Source organism: Choristoneura fumiferana, chromosome 3, assembly GCF_025370935.1.
Source record: "Choristoneura fumiferana chromosome 3, NRCan_CFum_1, whole genome shotgun sequence".
NCBI lineage: Eukaryota > Metazoa > Arthropoda > Insecta > Lepidoptera > Tortricidae > Choristoneura > Choristoneura fumiferana.
The window spans coordinates 6,986,223-7,006,263 of NC_133474.1; the positions used below are offsets into that span (position 1 = coordinate 6,986,223).

At 39.2% G+C, this 20,041-nt stretch overlaps 1 protein-coding gene across 6 annotated transcripts; it reads right to left on the bottom strand.

Annotated features, from left to right (window-relative positions):
- Positions 1-211: 211 nt before the first annotated feature.
- Positions 212-18,354, bottom strand: LOC141426441 (uncharacterized). Of its 6 annotated transcripts, none has more exons than XM_074085342.1 (19): positions 18,220-18,354; positions 17,735-18,044; positions 17,439-17,515; positions 17,077-17,199; positions 15,565-15,785; positions 14,083-14,223; positions 13,090-13,766; positions 12,618-12,844; positions 10,075-10,244; positions 9,739-9,888; positions 9,258-9,332; positions 8,308-8,487; positions 6,826-6,913; positions 5,833-5,964; positions 4,987-5,207; positions 3,495-3,677; positions 2,249-2,497; positions 1,644-1,766; positions 212-697 (listed from the first exon to the last, which is right to left on the bottom strand). In XM_074085342.1, exons 2-19 carry the CDS (start codon positions 18,033-18,035, stop codon positions 532-534), a joined length of 3,504 nt encoding a protein of 1,167 aa, XP_073941443.1. In that variant the 5' UTR covers positions 18,036-18,044; positions 18,220-18,354; the 3' UTR covers positions 212-531. The 6 variants fall into 6 exon arrangements, with proteins under 6 accessions (XP_073941443.1, XP_073941441.1, XP_073941439.1 ...); XM_074085340.1 differs by having other exon boundaries at positions 6,826-6,916; XM_074085338.1 differs by having other exon boundaries at positions 8,308-8,499.
- Between the last annotated feature and the right edge of the window lie 1,687 nt (positions 18,355-20,041).

A 20,041-nucleotide genomic window follows, 5' to 3' on the forward strand; every position in this document is an offset into this window, starting at 1 on the left:
GGTGTAGATTGGGCTTTCGAGTGGTGAGGTATCGGTTGTTTCAGATACCCAAAGAGCAAATCGCCAAATGACGGCATTTTGGACGAATTTGGAATTGTACAAATGCGGACATTTTACGAGGGTTTAGAAGCCCATTTTATAGATATAGTAAGGACGAATTACTCGTCGTCATCCGCCCTTATGAAGCTAGTTCATTGAAATAAAAGATTAATCAGTATTTATTATTTATTAGTAATTTTTTCAATGTCTTAATTAACACACGTGACAAAGATGCAACACGAGCAATTTATGGAATGGATCTCCTAGCTACAATTCAACGCGGATTTAGGAGATAATATCGAAACGCATATTCAGGCTGATTTAAGACTAAAAAAAGCCTACAGTATTCATAAAACTATATTTACAACTAAATGAATATTGTGTTTGTGGTAAAGTGAATAAAAAGACAAAGTCAGCATCTTATCCCATATAGAAACTAGTTTAAATGGTGAGCAGCTACACTCTGTGAGGGAGGGGGTGATATTACGGTGTTTACTCCTTTTCAGGGGCTGGTTCCGCGGGTTTTTCTTCGGCGTGGTTCCTTTCAGGTTCGTTTCCGTCCGCCCACTTCCCATCGTATTCCTTTCTGTCCACGTACCTCTCCTCTTCATACTCGCCCTCGCTGCGATGACTGCCGCGTTCCGAGAAACGCGAGTAGCTGAAAGTTGTAGAACAATTTATTCTTAAAGACGACACCTTACACGTTATTAAAGAAAAGTTGAAGTCATCATCATCATCCCAGCCTATATACGTCCCACTGCTGGGCACAGGCCTCCTCTCAGAACAAGAGGGCTTGGGCGATAGTTCTCACGCGGGCCCAGTGCGGATTGGGAACTTCACACACACCATTGAATTGCTTCGCAGGTTTGTGCAGGTTTCCTCACGATGTTTTCCTTCACCGCAAAGCTCGTGGTAAATTTCAAATGTAATTCCACACATGAATTTCGAAAAAGGTGCGAGCCGGGGTTTGAAACCACGACCCTCTGCTTGAGAGGCGATAGGTCAAACCACCACCACGGCTTCTCACATTTTTGTCCTACTCACTAAAGTAATTGTTTTTTCTTTCGACTGTATTTTCACGGATTCGGATCGGACGTAGTGCAAAACCGCTGGTGCGAACGAAACTGACCCACGAAACTGCTTGAGAGGTCACAGGTCAAACCAGTAGGCTACTACAGCTTAGATCTTAACTCATCTAGGTAGGTAGTCTAGAGTAATAGATTTTTTGTTGATTATTATACTACCCAATGCCACCTGCGTCTAAATACTAAAGGTACAGTCGCCATCATAAACTTCACAAAGATCTCAGAACGAACGTGTGTTGAGATGTTTTGGACCACCTGGACGGCCTGATATTTATGATTAACCTGTTGCCCGCGACTCCATCTGCGCAGAATTCGTATATCGCTCGCTATCCGTCGCTATTTTCCGTGAAAAAACTGTATACCGAATTTCATCTAAACAGTTTAGCGGTTGGCGTGATGAGGTAACAAACAAAACCAAAGTTTCGCATTTATAATATTGGTGCGATGGCGACTGTACTCGTATAAACACAGAGTCCTCTGTCGCAGCAGTAGCATCAGCCGGTGTTGTATTGTACCGACCTGTCCCTGTCCTTGTCGCGACGCTCTGGGCTGTAGGAGCGCGAGCGGCGCGTGCGGTCCGGACTGCGCGAGCGCGAGAATCGCCCGCCGCCGCGCCGGTCACGGAAGTCGCGGTAACCACCCCTGACAAACAATATGCAAGTTAATACAAAGGAAACAATGACGAGTCTAGCTTTGAATAGACATTTAATACATTCAGAATTAAATTAATAGCGTTTACTATGTAAATATACAGGAGTAGGTCGCAAAAGTCTTTTTTTACAGTCACTTTCTTATGCTACGCAATTGAGCCTACATGCGTTTGAGGCACTGAACGAAGCCTAGCACTTGGCAGACGACGTTCCAAAATATATGCCGGCAGTGAATGCGTAAATGCGGTAATGTTGTATGCCAAAAGTGAGAGCACAACAGCTGGAAATCGAGTCATCAGCAGTAAAACCACCCTTACTTTCTTTTCACTTATCCCAAAGGTCGGATCGGATGTAGTGGCTAAGCCTTTTAAGAACCGTATCACACTGGCAATTTGCAGGCCAGTTGAATTCCCGCAAATCGCCAATGTGATAAGGCTCTCACACTACACTGACGTGAAATACCGTCATAGTTACCTGAAGGGTCTGCCGCGTCCGCCGCCGCCGCGCCGCGGGCGGAACGGCCGTCCGCCGCGCGAGCGGTTGTCGCGCCACTCCGGTTGGAAGCGGCGGCCGTCGTCGCGGCGGAAGTCACCGCCACCGCGGCCGCGGCCGCGCGGTCCGCCGCCGTTGTACGTGTGGAAGCGGGGCCGGTAGTACGTGCCGCGCTCGAAGCCGCCGCGCCCGCGCCAGTTGCCGCCGCCGCGCCGGTTGAAGCGGCGGTATCTGTAATGAGCAACGACGTCAATATTGGCAATGGTTAGTACTGTCCCAAAAAAATTTAAAACATTGGACACGTATGTTTCCTTTTGTCAAAAGAAACGATGAAGATATTGCCCGTTAAAGTTCCGCGAAACGTCACGCCGTGCGACACTTTTCAGCCTCCACTTCCGAACTTTGACGCGTTTCATCTTTGCTATTTTTTGCTTGATTGACAAAAAAAAATATCCAATGTTTTCTGATTAATTGACGGACTAAATACTTTATTTTAACCCAGGGAAGTACCCAAATACATTGTCCTTTTTTAACTTTAGACTAGAATTCCAACGAGTAAACAAATTTCAACATATTTTTTTTTGTTTGGTACACGAAAATCGCAGCTGGATGACTGTTTTACCACTCTGTTCTGTTATTTCATGTGACAGATACCATCACATAAGATAACATGCACTACTTTGGACTAGCAGTGGAGTAACAGAGTGGAACAGCGAGGCTGTCCTTACCAAATACGATCCTGGGCGAATTTAATTACTAAATACACTGAACACTCAAGCAGAGGGTCGGAGGGTCAAATCCGGGCGCAACTTCGTGAGTTTTTTCGAAACGTATGTGCGAAATTACATTTTAATTGCCATTTACTGCGAACCAGCACACCTGCGAAAAAAAATGAATGGTGCGTGTGAAGTTTCCAATCCGCACCGGGTTCGCGTGGAAACTGCGGCCCAAGCCCTTTTATTCTGAGAGGAAGCCATTTCATTTGTTTACTAAGTTTATTTGTAGGTATTATTCGCAGTATCCCTTTGGCAGTACGAAAAAGAGAATTATTAATATATTATGTACTCAGCGGTACAAAACTTGGCCCACTCTAGATCAAATTACCTATTACTTGCATACATTTGAGGGCCAGATTTTTTTGCCGCTCAGTATATGAAAAGGAACTAATGGGGCGGGGCTACTGTGAGTAATCTGTTTATTCACCTTAGTAAAAGGATGTACAACTGACCTATCCCGGGAGCCGGAGCGGCTGCGCGAGCGACTGCGCGAGTAGTAGGACCGGGAAGCGTCGGAGCGCGAGCGACTGCGCGGCGACCCGGAGCGGCGGCGGCGCGACGCGCCCGACGCGCTGCCGCTCGACGCGGAGCGCGACCGCGACCCCGACCGCGACCGATACTTGCGGGGACGGGACCTGCAACATACAACATTCAGTATTCAATGAACAATACTTTACCCTTCACTCTCTGCTAAAACTGTGCTACGGCTAAATCTGTGCAACACATACATCGTCGGTGATACTGCAATACCGCGTAATTATCGCTTTTGCATGAGGTAATTTTGTACTGTTCTAACAGTAAAAATTATACCTCATGGAAAAAGCTAGTTACGCGTACTTGCAGTATCACCGACGATATGTTATGACATAGACGGGTATCTGACTCAACCTTGTATATGAAAACTTAATAAATTCGAATAATCATCTATACATCCTGAAGTAAGTAGATATTCCAATTTCATAAAATTTTATATGGTTGAATTTTAAGTAGAGACCCGTTGATATTGTAATTACCAACTAGTGTAATCAATATGAACCTCCATTGATAATGGAGCATTCAGCATTTGTTTCTCTTGTCGGAGTAGTACAGAAAATAAAGTATGTTTACAATAGGGATATGATACCACTAATCAACTGAAGTTTTTGTAAAGCTGCCAAAAGCTGAGTACGTCCCTGCGTGCAGTTTGGCGCGACTCCTATGGAAAATGTATGGACAGTAACGTTCTGATTGGAATGCTTTCCGTCTGTAATCGAATCGTCCTTACTGATTTGTTTGTGTTTCGAATTAGTAAAAGTACAAGAAATAATCATACTCAAACAAAAAAAAAATTTAATTTTGTCAAAAATTGGTTGATTTTAGATATCCTGGCAGCAACCCCGAATCCGCAGTATGAATATGAAATACAGCATCAGTAAACAAATACAAATATGGTGATGTGCGAAAACCAAACAAAATGCTAATTTATAGTGCTCTAACAGTGGTATGTACTAGATGTCTTATAATATGTCAATTGATATTATCTGAACTCAATTATTATATAGTGCACAAATCCAACAACTACGTCACTCCAATGTGAGTAAAGAGTGGATAATAAAATAGCGCCGCTAAATCCAACAACACATCGATCCAGATAGATCTCTCGCCATACTTAAAAAGGGTATTGTGCTACGTTTCAGTTTAATAAAAACGATAACTAGCAGGCGTATTTTTTTTTAACGCCTCCCCCCTCTTGGAACAAGGTGTTGTTTTTGATCCATGAAAACCTAGGGTTGTCTTAAAATGAGGGCTTTTTTGACAGGCTATTTCGTGCTAGTATCGTGTGGAAAGAGTTAAAAATGCAAACAGTTTTCATTCGCCCGTAACACAATCCCTCAACGCACATCGCACGGCGAGCGTTCCGAACGGACCGCGACTGTTATTGGAGCTAGCTAGTAACTAGCACACCTGCTGCGAGACCTTTTCGGGGATCTTCGTTCGTCGTCGGAGGTGGAGGAGCGGCGGCGCGGGGACGGCGGCGAGCGCGGCCGGCGGCCCGACGGGGTCGGGGGTTTTATGCGCGTCACGAACTGCTCGGGGCGACCCTCGCCGACCGAGACGGGGGTCTCGCCTTCTTGGGCCAGGCGGAATGAGCCAAACTTGTCTAGGACTATGTTGCCCTTGCGGACCTGCGGGAATATATTACAAATTTACAATACAATACAATACAATGACTCTTTATTATACACCAGAAATAGTAAGCGCTACAGAAAACATATATGCCATAAAAACATAAATGTGAAATGAGAGCCAAGTTCAATATTATGATATATGCCTTGGTTGTTAACTTCAACGACAAAATAAGTGAGATCTAAATGGGTGCCAAGTTGAATGGTCAGTCCTGAAATTTATTTATAACAACATAAAATATTTCATAACAACTTAAAATGTCATTTCGTCTTATAACTTAGGTTTATATATTGAAGGCTAAGGCCTGACTTGGCTTGTTCTCATATACCGAATTATTATTAAGAACCTTCTAAAAACAGCCATGGAAGAGCCAGCGAAGGCTATCACGGTCACTATAATGTGGCGAAACGTCGAGGTAAATATTAATCGTTTGTTTAGCGTGTTTATTATGTACAGTCACCAGCACCAATATCTGACACAACAAGCGTGTATAAATATCTGATAAGACTCTATTTCTAGGGCTGGAAGGACGTGTCAAATATTTTAGCACGCTCCGCTGTGGTAGATATTAATGCAGTGACTGTACCTTGGATCGCCCGGGTAAAATGGTATTAATCTTGTTACCTGGGGATGCTGCTCGGTGCCGGGCGGGTCGGGCTCCCGGTTCTTGCCGGGCGGCGGCGCGGACGGCAGCGGCGGCGGCTCCTTCATCGCCATCGCTCGCCGCACCGACACGTTCTTGTCGCCTGAAGGTGGCTGTATTCAGAATGTTCATGTTATTTCCCGTTCATCTAGGCCGCTATCACAATATCATTAGAGCCTAACAATGTCTTAAGCGTAAACCACACATAGGACGCCAGCGGTTCGAGGGTGCGGCAGGCCTATTGACGTGGCTTTATGAACAACATGTCACTGACTGCGGGCGTGGGGTCGTGTGCTGGGGCACCGCGATGTGATATTTTTTATATACAGCCACGTAAATAAGCCCGCCGCACTCCTGACTCACACTGTGCGTTTGATGTTCAGGTCGTGTTGCTTGCGTTGTGCATGCTTCCACTGCCCGCCCTTCTACCTGCTACAGCCTAAGACGGTCTAAGACCCGAGAATGCTAAGACGTCAATTAACGTTTGCGCACGTGACTGCGACCGAGATAACAGCGGCATCGGGGTTAAGTCTTGAAAACGCATAATATGCATTTCCAGCAGTGAATACGTCAGATCTTATTTTACTTGTACAAATGGGGCTCTTTTGAACTTCGATGAGACATTCAAGTTGTCATCTCTGACGTTGCGTCATCGTAATTTAAACTAGAAACTAACGTTTTTTTACCCTATATAACATGTTTTTAGTTCGTCTTTTCCTTGTCCATTGCTTTCCCAAAATCAAAATAAGCCTTGACAGAACAGAAAGGGTGAAAGTGGCGTTCTGAACAAGACAATTCGCGAACACCACAAGCAATACTGTCCAAAAATGTATCAATCCAATCTAACATCATGTGCAATAGATATTTTAATTTCCTGTGTTAACATCCTGGTCTATATAGATAAATTTTTAAAGGCAGGTATAGAGATCAATTTAAGAGTTAATTTAGTGCTTGGCAAAATTAAATTATTTTACCTTAGGTGGATCTTGCGAATCATCAGAGCTGTCATCAAACGCGTAGTGTTCCTTGTACTTGTTGGATGAACTTTCCTTCTTCTTAACTCTACTGTGAATAAATAATAATAATTAAAAATATTCCTCATAACAGTCACACATTCAAATTATTATTTGTATAGATCAATAAATGGGGTAAGCACAAGTAGTTTTTTCAGTTTCGGCAAGTACTTAGCTATAACTATGAAAAAATACAAGTGACAAGCACACTTCACTCGTTTACCGCAATATTCGAATGAAGAATGAGCTTGGAATGGAAACGAATTTGAATTTGAATTGTGACATTGTGCACGTCAGAAAAAAATAGTAAATAGCATTTTGAGCAAATGTTAATCAAACAAGAGGTCGCATTTGGACACATGTTCTATCTTCATTTTAATCTATTGCATAAATAATCATAATTGAAAAAAAAAAACCGGCCAAGAGCGTGTAGGACACGCCCGAAAGTCCGTAGCCATTACGAAAAATATAAGTAATATTTTTCTAAGGATTTCTTATTTTATACGGAATCTTCCAAGTTTAGGTATATTCTATACCTTAGGCTGCTATTTACTCTTAAACTACTAATAATTCTCAAGCAAACTTAACCGTTATAGTTTTCCTTGAAAGTTCTTTATCAAAATTGTAATGCGATTTGATATATTTTACAAGGAAAAGTGGCATACGACAATAACTTACTGAACAATAAATTATATATATGAAAAGGAATAGATATGATCAAATCATATCTAATATTGAAATTTTCAATGTCCAAATAATAATGTCAGCTGCAAAACCGTATCGAACGGTAACGAAAGAAAGCATAAAAAATATATATAATTCAACTGCGGAAGGTATTATGTCTTCTTTCGTTACGAATTATAATAATAGTAGAACTAAGGTTACCGACATAGCCCGAAGAATTGCGAAACTGAAGTGGCAGTGGGCAGGGAACACACCTTGCTCGCAGGACGGATGGCGGATGGGGTCAGAAGGTTCTCGATGGCGTCCGCGGACCGGGAGACGAGCCGTCGGTCAACAAGATGGAGCGACGAACTGGTTAAGATTGCGGGATTGCGATGGATGTGGAAAGCACAAGACCGGTCTGAGTGGAGAGCCATGGGGGAGGCCTATGTCCAGCAGTGGACGTCTTTCGGCTGACATGATGATAAGTTTAAAACTTTTGTGATTTTCATTTATTACTAATACCACACCAAGGAGTTAATCATGACAATAATATATTAAGAATAGAGGGTTTAGTCTAACACAGTTGGAATCACAATCGTTTTCAACGCTTCTTCCTAACACACTGTATAAGACGAGGGTGGAATGAGAAAGTGAATGCGATCGCGAACGTCAGCGCCTTAGACAACACGGCTTCAGGGTACTTTGGTCCTCCATTCATTATCTTTATTCCATAAAAATAGATTCTCTTCGCATGCACAAGTCAACCATGCTACTAACGGATCTTTGACAGCGCTCATCGACATCTTCCACTTTGGTTTCTCGAGCGGCGGCGGCGGCGCCTGGTCCAGCGGGCTGCCCGAGCCACGGCCGTCGCGCTTGCCGGCATTCTCCACCATCACGTGGTAAGCGCTCAGTTTCGACTCCAACTCCTCGAGGCCGTGCATCTCGTCCAGGATTCTGGGGAACGAGCTGTGTTGTTCACGTTGGATGGGTTAGATTGATAGGAAGTTGGTGCAGTGCATGAAGGGTGATTTTGGTTGGACGGTATATCTCTCTATACACAAGAGTAACGTGATTTACTGATTGACAGACAATGCACACCTAAACTAGCTAGACTTGAAATTTGGCAGACATATTTCAAGAAATATTTAGTGCACTAAGAAAGGATTTTTCAAAATTTCCATGGGATTGTTTTAAATCGGCGGTTTTAGGCGACTTGTTAGATTATTTTCACAGAAGCATTTGTTCAAAGTAGCGAATTTTCACATTGCGGTTTTTCACGTTGTTGTTGATTGTTTGTTACCATAAAAAATTAGATGTTGCATATTGTGTACGCATACCGACAGCTTAATTGTTGCTAATACCGAAATTCTTCAAGATTACATTAATTCTAGGTTTATTTAAGACTACCTGTTACCCGTAGAATTCGGTTACCGCTATCCTGCGGGGACTATGCAATTTTGCGGGAAAAAACTATCCTATGTCCTTCCCCAGGACTCAAAATATGTATGCCGAATTTCATCCAAATCGGTTCAGCGGTTTAAACGTGATAAAATAACAAACAAACAAACTTACAAACTTTCGCATTTATAATATTATAGATAGTGGGATATCTTCAATTTTTTTTTGCTATCACGAAATACCTCTGGAACTTGTATTAACATAAATATGGACTTAAGTTCTAAATGAAAGGGTAGAACGATTTAAAGTTGGCAAAACCGCAGTACCTTTTGTCACTGTGTTTTCTATCATATTCGCCATCAGAACTGAGGTCCCTCTTGGATTTTCCTTTTAATTCTTTTCTGTAACATTAATAATGACAAAGGATTGTTAACAATTACATATAGCCTGATTCTTTTTACGTCAAAAATAGTCTGATATCGTGACACACTATCTGGGATAAATATATACTATAAATAAATAAATAAATGTCATGGAACACTTGACACCAATTGATCTAGTCCCAAACTAAGCAAAACTTGTACTATGGATACTAGGCAACGGATAAACATACTTGTGTAGATAAATACATTATATATATTTAATTTTCGAATAATTACTAATTAAATAATTTTAACTCTTAAATCGATCAATGTACATAATCATTATTCAAACACAAAAAATAATCCTGAAAAACATTTACAGGGGTCTTGAATCAAAGTTCTTTCATTATCGTCATAATTTAGACAATGTATACTATTATCTTACCTAATCGCATCTCTAAGTTTCTTGTCTCCTATGTTGTCCAAATCCCGCATACTGTAGTCGTTATTTGAGGCGGAACGTGCCAGTTTTGACTTTCTTTTCTCTTCACGCTCTTGTTCTTTGCGCTTACGTTTTGATTCCTTCTTCTTCTTTCTACAGGCAAAAGAAAAAGTCATTATTTTGGTGGAAATCAAAATAAATTAACCGTAATAAATTTGCAATGACATTGAAAAAATTGTGACACAACTCAGGAAATATTAACCATATGTGGTTAGATCCAAAACTATTGACCGATTATCCTATACAATAATAAACTTGGTAACTTTGCATCGCACTTACTTATCTTTCTTCTTCTTCTTCTTCTTCTCATGGTCTGGACCGGGCTGGTGCTGCTGGCCCAACTCTTGCATCTTCCGGTTCCGCTTGTACTGCGCCGTCTCCTCCAGGAAGTTACGCACTTTGTCTTCGTAGTCAGAGTCTTCTTTGGTCATTTCGAGGAATTTGCGCACCTGAGAGTTATTACGACGGAATAATTCAGTGGTACATATTTTTGAAGTATTGGTATGGTAACTAAATAAAATGACACGTCTCGTGTGGGTGGCATTTAATATGTCAAAGATACTGTAGAAATAGCAGCACTTCTTCATATATATAAAAATAATATCCATTATAAGACTTCTAAAAAAAGATGGAGATTCTGTTAATTATGTCTATTAGTATCCATTCTGTTAATATGTCTGTTAGTATCCATCTTGTTTCTTGTTTCTGTGTCCACCACCTACTTTTGACATAATCAGATCACATACCAAAATGATTCTTTGGAAGAGGACCACTACTACTCTGAATTTAGTTAAGTTTATTTATTCATTCAATACATCATTACATTATAATTTACATAAATGTCAGTTATAAGAATTTGTTATTTATTTATGTGTCTACTTATATACATTTTTTGTACTGGTTTGTGGTGTGCAATAAAGAAGATTATTGGTCTTATCCAATATATTTTTTTACAAAATAGCTCTAATTATTATAATTTTATTCACGTCTGAAGTTGTTTCTGTTTCAAGAAACAAAAGTTATTACTTATCTTTTATGGTTGGTGGTGGTGGTGGTGGTTTTTGGTGGTTGAACTGAGAGTTGTGCGTGCGAGTGGTGTCAGACAACAACATGGCCGTGCGCTTGTATAGAGGGAACAGCGAGCGCTGATACTCGTGGTGAAAAGATTTTTTTATTTAAAATCCATACTATAATATTATTTGCGTAAAGTTACTCTGTCTGTCTGTCTGTCTGTCTGACGTCAGCCTGCGATCGGGGCGGCGAGTCAGTCTCGGAACGGGCTATCGGCGGAGGCTTTGGTTAAATAAGGGTGGTTGAACTGGAAGTTGTGGTGCGAGTGGCGTCTGACTAGGCCAACATGGCCATCCGCTTTATAAATGGGAAAGTAGCTCTGTCTGTCTGTTGTCGTCTGTCTATCTGGCGCTTCTTCACGCCTAAACCCTCCGAATTTATGAACATTTTACATTTTAATTCCCTAAATAAATACTAGGTAAAGAGGCTAAAGGGTTGAAATAGGGATGAGTTTATTGGTGGAAGTTCGTTGGTGTCGAAGATAAATGAAACTGGGCATTTAGGCATTAATGAAATCCATACTATAATAATATGCTGGTCTCTGTACGGTTACGCCTTTGAACCGATTTTGATGAAATTTGGTACAGAGATAAAATAGACCCTAAACATAGGCTTTTATTGCGAAAAAGAGGCTTTAAGGGGTTGAAATAGGGGATGAAAGTTTATATGGTGGAAGTTCGTTGGTGTCGAAGATAAAACCATGAAACTTGGCATTTAGGCACTTAATAAGAAATAATTCTATATTTGTTTGAGGTTTTTTTGAAAATTTGACCTGTGAGGGGATGAAATAGGGGATGAAAGTTTGTATGCAAGGTCGTCATTATCGAATATAAATAGATGAATCTTTATTAAACTTGCCATTTCGGCACGTGAAAAGAGATAAATAGATATCTGTTCGCACGTTTTTTTTTTTAATTCTTCGTGTGAGGGGGTGAAATAGGGGATGAAAGTTTGTATGGAAGATAAATCGATGGTTCTTTATGAAACTTGGCACGTGATAAGAGATAAATACATATTTGTTCCCGCGTTTTTAAAAATTCTTACAGCTGGAAGTACCTACCCTATAACTTTTTCTGTTGATGCAATTTGTATGGAAACACCTTTTTAACGACTGTAGCTTTTGATTGCCTTGACTTAGAAATTTGCTTTTTTTACAGCTTTCGGGACTATTGACCCGGGTTTAGGGTTTTAATTTCAACTCGATACCTTACTCCGCGCGTTTACGAGATAAAGGGTCTTGACAGACAGACGGATGGACGGACAGCAAAGTAATCCTACAAGGGTTCAATTTTTTTCTTTTTAGGTACGGAACCCTAAAAAACATTTGCTCTGGCGCTTTTCAAATTTCGACCTATTTACTTGAAAATATGAGGATGAAAGTTCTTAAGTAAAAATGCCTTGACTTACAATAAAGGACGTAGGTGTCAATAGTTCAGTATGAAGAATTAGTCCTTTTGTGTTGGCTGGGTAGAATACACGTCGTATTGCTAAAATATGGCTACCCGCAAAATATTTATGTTTTACCAAAGAACATCGGATGGATGGATGTATGGAAGAACAAAAAAAAATAGTTTATATTTGTAGCAATGTATTAAAATAGTTTATTGTTGGTAAACCGTAGAAGTTTCTATGTACTATTATTGGCAGAATAGGTATCCTATATAAATTAAATACTTCCCAAAATTACTATTCCACGCGGACGAAGTCGCGGGCAAAAGCTAGTATCATATATAATTTGACGTATAAGTTACCTTCAGCTCATAGTCGACGTCAGCCTGCGATCGGGGCGGCGCGTCAGTCTCGGCGGGCGGCGGCGGCGGCTGGTACCCGTAAGGGTGGTTGAACTGCGAGTTGTGCGTACGAGTGGCGTCTGACTCGGCCAACATGGCCATCCGCTTGCTAAGCGGGGACAGGGAGCGCTGACGCTTGTTGTTCGACTGCGATCGGCGCTTCTTCTTGCGATTAGGGCCCTCCGAATCTAGGAACAATTACATTTTAATTCGCTACAATAAATTACAGATTCAAAAACAGTAAAACTACAAGGGGGCAAAACGGCGTAACCCCGTTGCGTCATCATCTCTGACGTCGCCATACACACGCCTGCCTGGAACTCGGCATCGACATGAAATGATGCCCAGCAGAGTAATATGAACAATTAAAAAAACTGGAAAACATACAGGACAACAGGCAGGTTAGTTAAGAATAGTTTTGTAAGAAACTTACCACTAGTATCTGAAGACGACGAAGAAGATTCAGATGAAGAACTGGAACTAGAAGAGTCGCTGGATGAGGAAGATGAGCTGCTAGACCTCTTCTTCTTTCCTTTGCCCCGCTTCTTCTTCTTTTTCTTTTCCTTCTTCTCAGTCAGATTTAGAAGCTGCTTTATAGTTTCTTTCATCTCAAATGACTTGGCTCCAGTTAATCCTGGTAGTAACAATTCAGCAGGTTCAATCAAAGGCTTGGTTGTCGAGGTCTTGCTCTTGAGGAAGTCCAATGAATTCTGAGCTTCTTCATGGAATGGAATGATGGCTAAGCAATCTTCATAGGCCTTTTGTGCTTCAGTTATCTTATTCTCATCTTCATAGCTGCGACCTAACGCAACCAATGTCTCACCCAAATACTTTCTAGCATTAGCATGATTAGGATTTAACTTCAAGGATGTCTCAAAATCTTCTATGGCTTTCTTGAAAGTTCCGCTGTTGGCATATAGTGCGCCTCTGGCAACTAAGCCTTCTACATTCCTAGGGTCAATGCTAAGAGCCTTATTAAGGCATTGGAAGGCTTCTGAATGGCGACCAGCTTTAAAATGTTCAATGCCCTCTGCTACAGAACGGAACGCCCATTTGCTGGCTTGAGCTTGACGAAGTTCATCTGCATACTCTTGCGGCGAAAATCCTCCCCTAAGAAAACAATAAAGACATTACATTAATACATTCATAGCATGTGAGATTACTTCATGCATTTTATCACTCTTAATATTATAAATGCGAAAGTTTGTAAATCTGTTTGTTTGTTACCTCATCACGTATAAACCGCTGAACCGATTTAGATGAAATTCGGTATACAGATAGTTTGAGTCCCGGGGCCAGACACAGGATAGTTTTTTTTTTATCCTGGAAAATTGCATAGTTGACGCGGGATAGCAATAAACAAATTCTACGCGGACGGAGTCGTGGGCAACAGCTAGTTTTTTTAATATTTTAATAGTATAATTACCTTAATGATGCAAAATTGGTGCAATGCATGTTGGAGATACCAAGTAGCTCAGAGAGATATTGGATGCAGTTGGGGTTATTGAAGCCCGGGCTCTTCTCCAAAATTGCTTCGTAACTTTCTCCCTTCATATCCACAGTCTTCCTATTAGAAAACAATTTAGTTAGTAATCATAAATTTCAAAACCAGAATGAAATGTCCGTTTAGATAGATGAAGTTATTTGCTAAATTTGATTGTAACATCTTCATATTGTAAAATTGAATTGTTTCAAGCAATGAAATCCTAATTGAATTTTCTGCTTAATGTCACACGTACATTATCCTCACCTGTTCCAATGGAGCTGTTCGAAAAATTGATATTTACTGGTATTTGCTTTATATTTCGTTCACACAAATAACATCATAGATAGATGATGCAGCCTCAACAATATGACATTAATATTACCAAAACGTCTCAGCTACGGTCACAACTTATGCGGTGGGTTTAGTGTGACGTACGCGTCTTTAGGGTCGTTGCTACACCTAGAAAAGAACACCCTAAAATAGTGGAGGGAGCTGGTGTATACAGCCTGGAAAACATTGCAGTCCTCGCTCATGTCAGCTGCTGCTATCTTGTCAAACTATATTCCTTCTGGAGAGCCTCACATCAGCAAAATTGATAAATGTCGGTAGCTAGTCCAGTATTACAAATAAACAACGCCAACATCCAATAAATGCTGATTATAAAAGTCCAATCATTATGGTTTGAATATGGCTGGAATATTAAATATTAGCTTTAATACAGAAATAACAATTTCCCTTTAGACATCAGTATGAAGTGACCCTGAAGCAATGTACTGACCTTTTCCATAAATTTAAATAATGTGTAAATGATTTCAACACAAATGTTTCAGTTCTTCTGTAATACATATCAGGGTATCTTGCTTATATTATCTTCAATAATCCAATGATTTTGTTTTTATTATTGCATCAATGGTTTCAACAGAAATCGTGAAATCATTTTCACAAGTTTGGTGAATTGTGTAATCAATCATTCTGTACTGAAAAGTGATCAGAATCCAGTGAACACATTTACCCAACGATGTTTGCTCTTCCAGAATTATGCACATATAAAAAATACCTACACACTGCATGTGAATTGTGTAAAAAGCTGAAAACTTTGCAGGCCTTAGAAGTGTCTGTGAGGGTTGGGTTCCCTTTGTGGCAAATCAAGTAGCCTGTCACCAGATGATTTGTTTCATATCTTTCCTCCAGTTCCATTTTGATAGTTATGTGCAATCTTGATGCATCATTTCTCAAATCTTCTCACATCCAAAGCAGGTACAAATATTACTGACAAAATAAATACCACTTGTTCAAGATCTTCACAAAATAAAATACACAAATACAATACAAAAGTGTTCACAAATAATTCTGACAGTACCTGTAAAATAGGTGTAGGCACACAGTGATTAATCAGAATGTATTTGAGGTTGTGGTACATACTTGTAGATGAGCGGGAAGTCATCAGTGCTGAGGAGGCCTAGAGGAGGCTTGGGAGGTGGGTCGTCAGGGCCCCGAGTGACTCCCTTCATGCCGCAGACCATTTTGTCCGTATCTGGGATAACTTCAATGACTTCGCAGCACACTGTATCATTCATCAGGTAGTTTCTTGACACATTTTTCTTGTCCACAGCTGGTATGATATTGCCCACAGGTAAAAATGCCTGGCAAATAAAATAATAAATAAGTGGTCTTGTGAATAATAAATACTTTAAACAAGGTCAATAATGGGACAAAGCACTTGTATTTTCTATTTACAATGCAATTAAAGTATTACATGATATTCATATTGCAAGTATAATGTACATAAAAAAGTAGTATGAATATGTCACAGGTGCTGACTTGAATTAAAATAGGACATTTCGATCTTACTACTAGTTAAAGTGACTGGTTTGTCCTTTGAGGTAGTACTATTGCCAATAAGCATTGTTTCTTGATGGAACCTTTCTTAAAATCTTAGTGCTTTCTTGGCACAAACTAAATAAAATTTCAAGAAACAAAAACTATAAATAACTGTCCTAAACATTAAAATAACTAAAACAAAAATATGCTATTACAAAAAATTACTTTTGGGCTTGATTATTTGAATATTATGCTGTCAACATTCCATCTCTGAATAGCTAAGCTAGTCTTATACTTCGGAATAGGCATTGAAACCATTATTAAGTAGGTATTTGTGCTGTAGAGCCTTAAAATAAAGAAAAAAGATATATTTCCAGTTTTAGTCTTTTTATCAGAATACTTATGAAGTTATGATATGACACATTCTATTTTATGAGTTACTAGCTTATGCGCGGATCTAGGTTATCGCGCGGTGGCGCTCTCTACCAGAATAAAAGGTATCCTATGTTGATCCGTGGGTTTCAAACTACCTATATACCAAATTTCATCAAAATCGGTTCAGTGGTTTCGACGTGAAAGCGTAACAGACAGACAGACAGTTACTTTTGCATTTATAATATTATTAGTAGGGATAAGATTTTTTTTATTCTTATATGAGTATATGATACAGAAACACTATTATCTATTTGATACTAAATTACCTTCAATCTAACATACCTAGGTATGTACACAAACTATTTAAATAACTAGTTTAACTATGAATAGATTAAATTATAAATTAGATGTCAACAATAGTGTTTCACTATTTATTTCAAAATGTTGTGCAATAGTGCCATTACTAAGCAAAATACTTCGATGTATAAATATAAAGCCACATACAGACCCAATAGGCAATAAAAAATAAAACCTGTCCTTTGTATTACTCTTTAGATTAGTACAGTCACCTGCAATAATAGGTACCTATCTGCCACAACCTACCAGCCCTAGAAATTGAGTTGTATCAGATATTTATGCACAATTTGTTTGTAAGGTATTGGTGCTAGTGATTGTACCAGAGATTTACATAGCAAAAAGGGTGCCACAAAGTGAATAAGTGAAACGAATAAACAGTACCTTCACATTAATGTCAGCCACATAGCGGGATGTTGGTCCTGCTGTGCATAGAACCTTCAGCATCATGCCAGAAGCTGTTCTATTGATCACAGCACCAATCAACAATTCTCCAGTCTTCACATTCTAAAATAAAATATTTTTTTTGTTATTAAACCATTTTTAATACAAGCATTTAATTATCATCCAAACTACATAGTACCAAATTCCAGTTCAAGTAAATAACAAATAGTGGGTAAAAATGGACTACCTGAACAAACATAGTAAGTTAAACAAAAACAAAGGCTTGTAAAATAAGGCTAGGCTTCATAAACTCAAAAGGTAATCCAAATAAGTACACAGCTACAGAATAAAACAATACTTACTTCAAAGAAATGCCTAAGTCTTGCAGATTTATCCACATTCAAAAATGTTTCAAACGGCGGCATTAGTGCATATAGATCTGCAAATAAATATTTTTTTTTATAATATGCCATACACAGCAATAATATAATACACAGCAAAGACAAATCAAATATTGTTCCTAAGTTCACACAGTAGTATTCAGCAACTAATTTCCTGATCAATATCTTTACTATCAGGCTTGAAGGCCAACTCCAGAGGCCACTTGTTGCTTAGCAACCACTATTGATTAGATACAAAAGCTTTCTATTATACTCACTGTCTTCGGGCGTGGTGGCATCAGCTCCTAAACTGGACGAGGAAGGAGTTTCCTCCTGAACCGATGTGTCAAATAATGCATTAGCTTCCTTTGCTATGAACTGATGAAGTTTTAGCCGTTTCCCTCGGTCTTGGAAAGTCAGGTGTTTATGCCGCGACTGGTACACCGCGAAGTCTAACGCTCCCACGCCAATTTTAGATAAATCGTCCTCTCCACGTTCACCTTCCCACGTTTTCTGGAGTTGTTGCCCATGATAATTTATGGATTGCGCCACTAAGGACGCATCCAGTTTCCCGTCCATTACGCGAATCTAGAATAAATTTTAACGGTTACAGGTTATGACTTATGACCTCCTTGTATTTTTATAACGCCAATAACGCCAAATAAAAAGTGAGAGTGGGTGGCCGCCATGTTGATTTCGTAGTAACCATAAGCTGTGTATTTCAATATATACGGCAATAATGGATGAAATTCTTAAACTTTACCTTATTTGGAATTATTTTCTCCGAAGTCCCACGATAGACAGTTATTTTCTGTATTTAAATAAACAAATCGTGAGCACAAGAACACCGCACGGTCATTTTTTTTGGAATAGCTACCACAGACTAAATATCTATCATTGATTGTTGACACTGACAGTCAGCCACAAAACTCTTTGACCACAGACAGCGTAAGGGGTGAAATTACCAACATTATAAACGAAAATGATTTCGTTTTTTTGTACTGTTGGTCATTATGAGCTTACTACGAAATTCGAAAATCGAAGTTTATGTCGTTCTCTCTCACTCTCGTTTTAAATAATATAAGCGTCAGCGGGACGGCAAGATACGAAGCTAGAATTTTGCACTTGATAAATATTAGTACATTATTATACAAGGGTGCTAAGGTGGTCATTCCCTACGCACGAGGCATTATTGATAGCGCGAGCCGTTGGCGAGCGCGGTAAGGAAGCTGAGCGTGTAATGATCAATGCACACGAGTTGCATACGACGTTTTTCAACACAATTGCGAGAAAAAAAAAGTATTATTAGTAACTTTTATAAAGTTCAACTGACCTTTGTTGCCAAGTACTGACTTGGTCTGGAGCTTCTTTTAAAAACTTTTCAACATCGTTTGGTGGACAATATATCCGACAGAACGTCTCTTTAGAAATGCCGTCAAGTTACTAGTTACTTATATAATAATAATAATAATAATTATTATTATTAGTTACTTATATGTTTTTATACTTAGGTATCAACTTCATTTTTGGTCTTTACTGTGCTTTTCAACATAATTATACACCATGACGAGCTGGGCTTGTACTCGTATTTCGAGGGTTCCCTCCCTGGTCAAACCCGATAAGTCGAAATAATTGACTGTTAAAAAAGGAACACTATATTATGTAGAAGTAAAAATATGTTTTTTTTATGAAATACCTACTAGCGTTTATGGGTAATTATTTGAGGTGTAAGATAAATGTTACAGAAATATAAACACACATTTTGATGTGGTCTGTTTTATTTTAACATAAGGATATGTACCGATAAGATGCTTTATATTATAAGAGATCGATAAAGTTTATTTTGGTTAAAAAAAGCAAAAATCCAATTTTAACGGTAACGAAAATGAGCACCGAGACCACGAAAAAGAACATTTTGTTTATTTTAAAATCTTATAATTGTACTATTTGAATGAATATCCGATCATAATGAGAAAAAGAATAAGCATTATTTAATTAATCAGGTATCAACAGAAATAGACAATCGATATCTATATAAAAAAAATAATTAAAACTTGACACGAAAATGACGACTACAAATTGTCATTTTTGTAACCTTTTAAATACTATCTAGAAATTATTTAATTAAAGTAAGATTAATAACTTCAACTCACAAACCAAAACAGCTTTCAATACCTTCCCCCCGTGTAGGTCTACGGTAGACCCGAACGAAATTATGTTACAACGAAACAACACAACAAAATGCTCCTCTAAATGACGAAGTTTTTTTTTAATATTTAGATATATACATTTCACACGTACATTCAGGGCAAAATAATTCTTGAACCTCTCGCCAGTTAACAAAATTGGCGTCGCACTGGTCATAATTCCTATAACCACACCTGGAGCAAATGTTGTTGACGGTCAACCATTCTTCATTTAAATCAATTAAATCAATAACGGCATAAACGGTTACACTGTAAAAAGCAGAAAATTCTACAAAAAGTGTTCTGTATTTTTTTTTACTTGTAGGGAAAATCATCTTTTTCGTGGTCTTTAATCAGTTTCGTGGCCCATAGGACCACGAAAATGATGACCACGAAATT